We start from the raw sequence: 12,014 nt of genomic DNA, 5'->3' as shown, positions 1-12,014 counted from the left end.
GGGAGTGCCCATTTATGCACTTGTTACATGGTATTTATCCCCCATGATTTAAGAGAACATAAAATATATTTGTGAGAACTGCGCTGTGCAGCAGTTGCATAGCAAGGCCTGTGAAGAAAGCTATTTCCTTTAAATCAAATTTTAGAAGTGTTTCACTTCATTTATGTCGAACACTGACTTTCTGAAAACATTCTAAATGCCAGCTCTTTCCTCACCTTCTAGCTCCACCTTTGCCAAACACACTTGTACGGTGCTAATAAAAAGAGGTGAGGAAATATTTCCAACTCACCTTTGTTGAATACAAGTCAGTTTTGCACACCATGACAGTACATTAAAAAAAGAGAGTAAAAGATTTTTCCCCCAGGATGCACAGCAGCTCATTTAAGGGGACAGATGTGAGTAAATATTGCAAATGTTTTGGTACCATCAAGTTGGAGAGTCCTGGCTCTACCCTTGCAGCCGCACAGTACTGTGCTGTGCCTCCAGGGTCATAGTGGAGGCAACGTTCAGTTCCATGCTCCTCCTGCCCTGCATTGAATGCTTGCTATCCTCTGAGTTCAGAGGGTTATGAACAGCCACATTGGATTGTCCTGTGAACCCGTAAAACATAACCAGAAATTGTTGATGGAAAAGCATGTACAGTATATTTATACAGCTTATACCCAGACTAGCAAGGGATAGCTGTAATCATAATTTACAAGATCAGAATCTAGGTCCAAAGGCTGTGAAGACTTTACATGTGTGCATGTGAACACACACACACCCACACACACACAGAGAAAAATTTTCCCTCCTCCTCTCTACTACTAAACAGAACTCTTTTGCATGACCATTTCCTAAACTCTGCCAACTTCTACAAGTATATAACCATTTGAATACATCTAAAAGACAAATCTGCCTGTGATACAGTGCATATCAAGCAGGTGTACTATGTAATGAACAAGATAAGATTATTTTCTCTTTCTCCAACAAGAACAGAACACCCACAGGAAACTGCTACAAGTAAGTCCAGTGCTACCTAGTGATTAAACTGAAGAAGTACACAGTCAAAGCCTGATAGTTCAGCTAATCAGTACTCATTGCTAAATATCAAAGGCTTCCGAATAATTCAACTGTAACAAGTGACAATATGAGTAGTAATGTCATTGTCAGTTTGAAAAGATCCTAGAAGATAGAACTGGATTTTCAGGTACTAATTGTGCATTTGGCAACTGTATCCTCTCAGAAATGGGAGGTTTCTATTAAGTATTTCATATTCAGTCTCACTGGGTATTGGCATTGATTCTGAACTGCAAAGTTGTAGAAAGCAATGTGTTTGGCCTGCAGCTGCATGCATCAATGCTGCCAGTCATGTTGGCATCTTACAACTGAAAACTTGGGGCACTGGAAATCAAGTCCCTTAAGGCAGCCTTCTGAACTGGCATTCAAAACCAAGACCCAGTAGATTTCAGTAACTGTTTAGTGATTGCATCTGCTTTGTGAAGTCCTGAAATTACTGTCACAGTTCACCTTTCAAGAGTCTTAGTTTTATTAAAGTTAATGCTTTAATATCTCTAATGGTATTAACATTATCTGGACATGACTTTACTCCATGTTGTGTGATCACTTGTTCCAAGAACTCTGTTTTCAACTGCAATATATATATATTTATCCTTTTTTTAGTTCATGTCTGGATTCATGTATCTGATTCAAGACAAAAGCAGTTTGTCAAGATTTTCCTTAGACGTGCCATGTTTTAGGAGTTGTTCATGAAGACAATGACTCCATTTATGTCTCTGAGGAGTTCTGTCATCTTTCTTTGAAAAATCTCAGATGTACTTGTGATTCCAAATGGCAAGCACTGAAATAAAAATCTCCCAAAGGGAGTGCTAAATGTAGTCAGTTTAGCACTTTGGTTTCTCGATGGTATTTACTACCATTTGAGACATTCAACTTGGAAAATACTTCTGTTCCTGTCACTTTGGGGAAATATCTTCTACCATTGGAAGCACATATTTTTCTGATTATAGCTTCATTAAGCTTTTAAAGATCTACACAGATGTGCATTTTCCTATTTCTCTTGATGACAGGACCACTGGGGCATACCATAAAGTAGGCTTGGTGACTCCCTTAATTATGTCATTTTCCTTAATCCTTTCTAGCTTTATTTCCATTTTGGGAAGGAAGGGAATGAATTTTCTGGTGCTTGGCATCAGGTCTCAAAACAATGCCCATAGGAACTCCATTGCCTACTCCTGTATCTCCAAACACGTCTGTTTTCACATTGTTTTCAGTAGTCCTTTCTGGCACCTACTCCACAAGATTATAAACTAGACAATCTTGTACAACATACATCAAGGGGTTAGAACCTCAGGCCTAAAAGAACCCTGATGTTGTTCCAGACTGGCCCTATGAGTTTCCCCAGAGGACCACATCTACTTCCTATGGCTTCATCATCTCCTTTCCATTGATAGCCAGTCATTTGGTTGTTTCTCAGTGATTGCATAGATTTTCCCCATTCAAAAAAAAATGAAATGCCTCCCTTAAGGCTTAGTTACTGGCAGCATGAGCTTTTAGCCAAAATAAGCTAGCATTTTGGCCCTACCAAACTGGAATTCAGTCCTCTAGCTGAAAGAAGTTCAACATTCCTGACACAGATGATGAACTCAAACTGTTTCTTTCTTCTTTGCGTGGAAAAGCTTCTAAGGAATTATAGGATAACTCATTGGCCATATAAAAATGGTAACATCAGCTCCAAAATCTATATTAAAATTAATGATTGTCTGACTTATTTTCCAGCAAATGACAATGTTTTTGCAAACATTGCAAAATATGGAAACTTTAAAAAATCATTGCTATCCATTGGTATGGTAACTTCTTTCACTATCTGGGTGCAACACACGATAGCTTTATCCTTTGAGCATGTCCTACACTGTCATGCTCTAAGTGGGCAGAATAAACTGTTCTAATATTATGGTCTCTTCCCCATATTTTGTATACTTTTTGAAAGAGTGGATCATATTGATACAGTGTGCCTTTGAAGCTGCTCAATTGATTTTCTAGGCTTTCTTTTGTCCTCCTTAAGCAGAGACAATTAGATTGAATTTGCTCTTTCAAAAATGGCTGCTGAAAGTGGCAGTTTATAGAGCAAAGATTACATCACCCAGGTCACTCCCAGGTTGTATTTACTCTCCCTTTCAGTCTTGATCTATGCTGATTGCTTGATCTATGCTGAGTGTTATTGCTATGGCTTCATAATGGATCGAGTCTTCTATTAGTTGTCTTCTTTCAGAAACTGCATTGTCTAGAAATTCAAATACCAATCTCTCAGAGTTGTTCCCCCATTTCCTTTCCTTTCCTTTCCTTAATCAAGAAACACACAGTATTCTACCTGTTCATACAAGACCCTAACAAATGACTCAGCAGTTTCTCCAGGCTTTCTGAGCTTGTTGACAGAAACAGACCCTTTCATAAATCACATTCTTGTTCAGGATGTAATGGGTAGTTCAGAACATTTCCATAGCTGTGCTTGCGTCCCTTTTTAGAAAAGGTAAAGAATTTCTAAACATCACTTAATCTTTTTTTATCTCATGGCATACTAGGAATGAACATACTAGCACATATTACCACATACTCCTTCTTGTATATCTAGTTCCAATAATAAGCAAGACTTTCTTTTAATTTAGCCAGTGCTACCGAACTACAACAGCTGGAGATGCTGGTATGGGGAAATATTTTATTTTATTTGCATTGTTAAGAATCCATGAGTGTAAAACTCGATTTCTGACAACAAATCATGAAGACTTAGAGGATACTAGAGGAAGATGGGACATTATTGTCTCTCTCCAAAATATGAATGCCACAAGAAACTCCTGACTCTATACAGATTCAGCCAAGTCCTGTGCCACCTAGCTACTAAAACTGTGTAAATGACATTATCCACAGACCTTTGCAACATTGAAATCCTAGTGTTATTACAAAGTTCTCTTCTTACATTAATGTCACATTCCTTAGTGCTTGATGTGTATGAGAGATAGAAATAGGCATTTCAAGAAATGCTGTTATGCAGCTTTATCAGCAAGCTGATTCTGTATAGAATGCCAAGGTCCTCTTACAAATATAGCGTAGACTAAAATATTCAATCCAATATGAGAGTTCAACAGACTCATTTTCTGCTAAACATGCTTAAGACTCCAGCCTAATCCTGAATTGTTATTCAAAATCTAATCCTGAATGAGGAATCAAAATGTGACTAATTCTCAAGGCGCTTGATTTTGAGGGATCAACCAGTACAGAATACAGATCTCCAAATTTTGCATGGTCTAACATACAGCAGACCTCTGTGTGAGTAATTGTCAAGTAATAAAACTATCAATGATCGCTTTAATGAAACCAGTAGCGTCATCCTTGTGACTTTTAATTAGATGCATTGTAAGCTTGAGATGTATACAAGTTAGGCTGTTTCTTTATAATAAAGACAGTGGTGTGACAAAGCTTTCCTGCAGCATGAGAGTGAAGTTCCCAGCATTTTGTATTGCATACTGAGCATCACCCTAGTAAGTTATTGCCAAGCAAGGAAGATAAAATTTAAACCAGTCTTCTAGGTATGTAAGTGAGAGATTTATGGTTTCTTCTCACATTTAATGTTGCTTTGGTAAGCATGGTTATATGATATGCCATATAATATGATGCCAGTCCTGGCTCTCACGCCATAAACTGTCTACCATAAAGTTAAGACTGTCTCACATCTTAATTTTCTGTAAACATATGCACCTCAAAAAGTTATCAGTAATATATTAGAAAGCAAGTTGTCTCCATTTTTATTATTCTTAGCAGATCTGGGATCAAAATATTTCACACATTACCTGACCTGCTCATCAAAGAATCTCTTTATGATTGGAATTCTCGATTTAAAAAGGAATTTGCTACAGAACCGGAAGGAGAAGATGAAAAGGACTGATAAATTGTTCCCTAATTTCCAGGAATGTTTTTATGCTAATTTCCTGAATATAAATGTTTTAATCTGTCCTCTATCTTTCTTCCTTAGTTTGAACAGAAGTGGTTTAGGACGAAACAGATCATTTCTCCTTTTAGTGTGTAAAAAAAAAGAGATAAAATTCTTTTAAAAAGCAAATCTAACTTAAAGATCGACATGTGGGCTTATTAAAACAAGGCATCCAGCTTCTATTATGCCAAGACATGTTTTTCCTACACTCACCCTTTTATTGCAGATAATGTATGATAATTATAATTATATTATCCTTTCCGGATAAGAGAGTTTCCGAATGACAGAATTAGCAACCTGACATCTGTCAGGATCCACATGATTTCTTTTTTTCTGTTTTTGCTTGCAGCAAAGAGTTCTTTAGAGCTTTGTATTCAATTGTAATTACAACACAGAAAAATAAATTAAGACAGCATGCATGGAGCCTTATCAAAAAACAAACCCAGAAATGTCAATTGTGGAAGGACAATTTTAAAGCTGAACTTTATGAAAACTAGAAGAAAATAAATTATACCCAAGAGACTTAAATTACAGATTATTATTTTTAATAGAAAAATAGAATCTCTTTGATTAATATTTGAATCAGAAAATTCAGGATTCAATATAAGCTTTCCTATTACTAGGGAAATTATAATTAGAATTAATTTGATGAGTGCATACGTTTCCTTTATCATTATTTGTATTTATGAATCAATACAATATGGAAATTAATTTTAACAGTCTTTTTAAAAAGAAAGTTAAATCACTTTTTCCAAAAACACTTATTTGACTTTTCAATTAGTAGACACTATTTTTTAAATAAACAAGAGATATTGTATCAAATACTGAATACAAATTTGTAAACTAGGCTGGTTCCTAAACTCCTTAAATGAAGAACAGCTTTACAAATTACACCTGCATCCAAAAGGCCATTGAGGGAGCTTCTTTCATAAGCATAAAGAGTAAACTACGCAGCTCTCCACAAACCCCAAAGCAGTTTCTGATGTAGTTTTGTTTAAAGCAGAAATTCAAGGAAGTGGAATATTGGCCTTCTGGATCCCAGTTCTTGTGATTCAGCAAAGAACTAGGAACCATAAACTATAGATGTTTAAAATATTACAACTACAGTATAATAGAAGTTTTAAAAGGCAAAGTAAAACCTAGTAGCAGTACAAAAATTCAAAACAAAGACTAAAATTCCTGGGAAAATAAGGTGTTCACCTGATTCAGAAAAGCCACTACCTCACCTGGACTGATGAAAAGGAGAGAAAGGGCTGAGTGTCATATTGATGACCCCTGAGCCTACACCTCCAAATAGTCTCCCTCAACAGTTTCATGTAAATGTCAAACAATCTTCAGAATTCCTAACACTAAAGGTAACTTTAAAGGTTGTATTCACTGATACATATAGGAACAATAATTCTCCTCCTCCTCCTCCTCCTCCTCCTCCTCCATCATCATCATCATCATCATCATCATCATCATCATCCACTTATCCCAGTGAGGCAGCTGGGAAGAATAGCATGATCCTAGCTATTGCAACCCACTGAGAGATCCAGCAGAGGCAACAGACACATTCCCTGTGTAGTTCCCAGCATAGGTAATCTACCAAAGCTATGAACCTGTTTCCATTCCATTATCAGGCCTGAAGCAAGACTGATAAGGATCTAGATATTCCATCTCATTAAAGAATTCCTGGATTTGGGAGGTCATCACACGCTCTAATACCATGCCCCAAAATGGGATATCAGAGGCTGGTCAATAGTATGGTGGGATTCAAGGAGAGCTTTTTCTCACCATTCCCTCCTTCAGGCAAGCTGGACCTGAAGAGGACATTAGCGAAACTTGGCCAGTCCTCCTCTGGCTGCTTTTATGAACCACAAAGGATGAGAATGTTGTGGCTTTCGCCTCTCCAACAATCCTGTCTCCATCCTCAGGCTGTAGAAATTGAAAATTATCCCCTAACACTGGACAAGCAAGAGCCAAGCTACATCCACTGGGACTATAACAACTACAGCAGATCTGAGCAACTTTGTCTGCAAAATACTGAACAAATTGTTCTCAGCAGGCTATTGAAAGGTCTGAGTTCTTCTTCTGCAGTTCGGTATATACAAGAACCATAAAGTAGGCTTTTCTTCTCATCCTGGGAAAGAAACAACCCTAAATGGGTGCTATGTTTCCTCACATATTTTCCTCAGAACAAGAAAACAATGCTGCAGTTTTAAAAAGTCCGTTTAATTGATATAAACTAAATATCACTTGAAATTTAAATAGGGATTTATATTTTTTAATGTTTAATTGGAGATTTTCATAAAAACTATTAATTTCACTTGACTTTAATAAAGTTTGAAGCAGTCCTCTGACATGGATGTTTCAACACAGAACTTCTAACAAGGCTTCACAGCCATCTAGTCCTCAGGTACTATAAAAGGGCTATATGATTGAGCATAATGCTGGGATCAATAGAAGGGAAAAGAAGAAGGGGAAGGTAGAGAATGAGGTGGCTGGATGATGGAGTCACTGAAGCAGTTGGTGTGAGCTTAGGTGGACTCTGGGGGATGGTGGAGGACAGGAAGGCCTGGAGGAATGTTGTCCATGGGGTTGTGATGGGTTGGACACAACTTCGCAACTAACAACAACATAATTGATCATGCTTATAGTCAGTTATTACCTCTGCTCCTGAATACTTTTCTGTTCGTTGGACAAGCTCATCCAAGTGGACTTCATCCGAGACTGGCATGGTGCGAAACTGAATTTTAAAGATTTCTCTACGAGTGGCTACATCAGGCAGAGGCACATATATAATTCTGTCAAGTCGACCAGGTCGCATCAAAGCCTATGTAGAAAAAATAATCAAACAAGATCCATTAACTGGATTAGAGACAAGTTGACAATAAATAAAATAAGAGGAAATTCTTTTGATGAAGGGTTATAGCAGATTTTTGACAAAGGAACAAGACCTGCATCACATGTTATTTTCAAGTGGCCACAACTATTTGATTAGTTTCCAAAATGTATACCATGAAACTGATTCACAAAGGAACCAACTATCATAAATTGTCATATGGTTCAGTTCCAGCAAAGTTTCTACAGAGTAGTTTATTTTTCACCCCCAAAATCTGTGGCTTATTTTAGCATTGGTCCTGCCCATTATGGTTTCTTGTGTCATCCAAACCTGGCAGGTCCATTTTGTCATTGGGAACAGTTACAAAACAGCTTAGCAAGATCACAACCCTCCTCCCCCCCAAAAAACTCATGCCTTTTGCTTTTTGTGTGACCATATCAGTGACTGCCTTTCCACCAATGCCAAAATAGCACTTTGAAACAACCATCACCTGTTCCTCAATTTTTTAATGTTTCTTTGTATTTGTTTCAAATTTATTGCATCCAAAATGCACAAGTAGAAATGCAGAAACAGAGTGAGTCAGAAGGGTCCTCCTGGGCCATCTAGACTGACCCCCAGCTCCACTCATGACATGTGCACGTCTAGCCTATCCTTGAACAGCTTCTCCGATGAAGCTTCAACCACCTCCCATTGGGTGGGTTTTGTCAATGTTTTGGAAGTGTGCTGTTACACATGTCAGATACTGTACTATGTTCTTGCCTGGCCAATTTCTTGTCTGTTTCAGAAGTCAAAAGGAGTAGGTAGCCTGCAGATAGGCTAATTTATGCTTAGTAGCCAGGGACCAGTTATCAAGCTGTTAGCTGAAAAACACCAGTAAAGTCTGGTGAGGAGAGAAGCATGTATCTCCCTCTAAGCAAGGTAATCCCCTCAATTTTAAATGTTGATCTGGCAGTTCTCATTGTTCCCCACCTTTTCAGCTCCAATATTCCAAGCTACCCAGAAAGGGAAGATATGCCCCCAACCTTTTTTTACCAATCGTTTTTGGATGTCTTACAGGTGTAGTTATTGCTGTTTCCTAGCAGTTATTAAAAACAAAAACAAAAAACAGAGTTCTCTGTGTCCTCCACCTTCTCAACACTTCCCTGAGGTCTTCAGTTATTTCAGAAAGGATATTAACTCCTACACACACATTTCATGGCTCCTAGCTGCAGGTGTGCAAATTTCCCCTCAGCCATTAAATTAGTATGTATTTCACTTCTATTTACTTTGTCACATCTACATTTATGCAAATTTCAGGGGATGCAGTAGTAAATTGTCAGAAAAAGACCTGTGAAGAGGGCTAGTGAATACCTTTTGGGTGTAGCTGGAAAGGTGGAGGGTAGTGAGAATTGTCAGTTAAACATAACCATCATGCTTTCCATATACCACAAAAAAAACAGAGTAAGGTGTATTAAGTGTGGAGCTTATTTGTACACTATTATATCCCTGTCAGGCAACTATATATAACCCCATGCAATTAAATCCATGGGTGAAGTATAAGGGAAACAAAACACACACACACACACACACACACACACACACACACACACGTACGTGGTTTCAGACTTTCCTTACTCAACGTATTTTTATTTTATTTTAAATTTTGGGATCTTGTTAACAAAATGGCTTACATGCATATTCAGAATTTTAAATACATTTTCAGCTGGATGCATAGAAAACACAGCATGTAACCAAGATTGTTTTTTATGTTATACTTCTCCCTTGGGCAGTGTAGTTTGAGTTCCAGTTGACTAGAGATCTTGCACGGTTGTCCTGGGCTCTCAGCCAGTAAGACTTTTCCCAGCCTGATCATGTCAGTGAAAGTCATGCTGAAAAATAGTAGGAAGAAGCTTTCCTTCCTGCACAGCATTGATCAAGTTAACACCCTTCCTAGAGTTTCTTTAAAAAGGCCATTGTAAATACTTTGGGGTGGAAAAAATGTTTCTTGCATGCTAAGAGATGTCCTGTTATTTTTAAAACAAAAGCACACATATTCTCAGTAAGGAAACTATACTCCAAGTACAGTGCAGCCGCCCATAGGATCATCAGACAGTTTCCTTGAAGTCTCAACAAGCTGGAAATCTAACTGCCAGTTCATTGTTCAGTCAAGCCACATTCACAACCAGAATGCTGCTTTGGAATTATTAACATTTTGGCTCTCATGCAGTGTCCCTTCAGATGCATGTAGTCAGCATGCACAGTTCCGCCCCCAGCAGTTCCACACGCTTTAAGAGAAAGGCTACAGTTCTGTGGTAGAACGAATGCCTTGAATACAAAAGGTCCTGGGTTTCATCTCCACCACTGCCACCCAGTGCAGGGGAAAACTGCTCTGAAATGCAGAAGGGGCATAATATAAGGTAGCTTTCTATGTTTTTATGCTAAGTTTATGTTGCAAGTTCATTTAGAAACACTTTTCAGGTGCATCCTGTTGAGCAGCATTGGCTGTCCTGACTAAGTCCGGACTTAGATAATCAAAGCCCGTCGAAGCACATGCAGATCACTACATCAACCTTTAGATTGATTCTCCCTCTTTTTATAATTGGCCAAAGAGAAAGCAAGGTATTCCTGCTTCTTTGACCAAGAACTTATGCCAAAGTTGGTTGCATCACCTACAGAGAGCACACACAATAGTTCACCTATATCAGGATTTATAGTAAAGTGATTAATTAGTATAGCAACAGCTAATTAAGGCAACACCCCACCCCTTCTTTCATTCTCTTGATGGTCACAGAGAAAGTTTTATTTTCTGTGATGTTACCCGGATTTATAGAACATTGCTTGGGTACAGAGAATGCCCCAGAGAGTTTGTTCCTCTTCTTCACACGGTATCCCTTTCCAAAGAGAGCATTAAAGGCCTGTCAAGTCTAAGGGCCTTCGTTACAAAGGAGGGTAGTATGGAACATTCCGTCTTTTTTTCCCCTACCTCTCCACCATGCCATCCAAACAGAGAAGTAGAACAGCTCCGATTACTTATTCAAGGGACCATAGCCACAATGAAGAATGGACAGATGAGGATGGTGAGCTCCCATTTCTAGCTTTCCCATACTTAATTGTGGCCATTACCATGGAAGGTGAAAGGACAAGATATAATTCCCCCCCATGTTAGGTTTTACCAATTTCTGGCAAATCATATCCCAAGAAGGTAGTGCCAAATGTTTCTTCCTCCAATCCAGAATTTCTTGGCAACCCCTCCTCTTTTCCCAGTTTCTGAAATTTGGATGTGGAGGGAGAAATCTCCAGAAAAATATTTTATCTCCTCCCTCAAATTGCCTTCATGTGGGAGAGAAAAAAAAAAACACTCCCTCAGTAGATGGTCACATCATTGACCCCAAGTCAGTGCTGCACTTTTCCTACAAGAATGTTTGCTTATATTGAAAACACCCAAAGGCATGCATGTTTTTGACATGTTTAAAGAGTGTGGCCTAATCATGTCACTTACCTACCTGGAAAGGAGGAGTAGGGCAGTTTGCTCTGACTCCCCTCAAAGAGAGCCAGTGTGGTGTAGTGGTTAAGAGCTGGGACTGGGACTCAGACGATCTGGGTTCGAGTCTCCGCTCTGCCATGGAGCCAACTGGGTGACTTTGGGCCAGTCACAGACTCTCAGCCCAACCTACCTCACAGGGTTGTTGTGGGGATAAGATGGAGGGGGAGAATTATGTAAGCTGCCTTGAGCCCTTGGTAGGAAAAAGGCAGGATATAAATCAGAAAATAAATAAAATAAATGAAATGAAATGAAATGAAATGAAATGAAATGAAATGAAATGAAATAAAGGTGGCCCTGTCTCAACAGTGTACATGCATGTTGGCCCTGCTCCATTTATGGACCGTTATAGTGGCCTCAACATCACATCTACACAAAGCTCCCCAAATCTTCTGGAAGGCTCTGCGCAGAGACTTCCTGCATTTGAAGTAAGAAATAGATTAGCCATGTCCCAGATTTCAAAACTAGTTAATTTTATCCAGCTGAACCCAATGGGAGTAGCTGCAACTGGAATGATTTTCTATTTACGTGGTCCCAATTTTTAAATTTATATACTTCCTTTGTGTATTCTCTCTTAGTTCTTCTAAGGGCTGAAGTTCATGTTTCCACAATTAGAACTTGTAATATAAATTTGCTGTTGGAAAAGCGTATGTCCAGAGAATCCAATCTGGAACAGAACCACATGT

At 38.6% G+C, this 12,014-nt stretch overlaps 1 protein-coding gene across 1 annotated transcript in view; it reads right to left on the bottom strand.

Moving 5' to 3' along the window:
* SPATA5 (spermatogenesis associated 5) overlaps positions 1-12,014 on the bottom strand; it is a 182,768-nt gene that overhangs the window by 27,886 nt on the left and 142,868 nt on the right. The window contains exon 15 of the mRNA XM_044428333.1: positions 7,635-7,799. Within this exon, the coding sequence (XP_044284268.1) occupies positions 7,635-7,799 (165 nt within the window). The remainder of the gene's footprint in view (positions 1-7,634; positions 7,800-12,014) is intronic.

Source organism: Varanus komodoensis, unplaced genomic scaffold (assembly GCF_004798865.1).
Source record: "Varanus komodoensis strain SLA01 unplaced genomic scaffold, ASM479886v1 scaffold2, whole genome shotgun sequence".
In the NCBI taxonomy this organism is placed as follows: Eukaryota; Metazoa; Chordata; class Lepidosauria; order Squamata; family Varanidae; genus Varanus; species Varanus komodoensis.
Note: the sequence above shows the minus strand (reverse complement) of the source record. Positions and strands in the feature narration are given on the sequence as shown.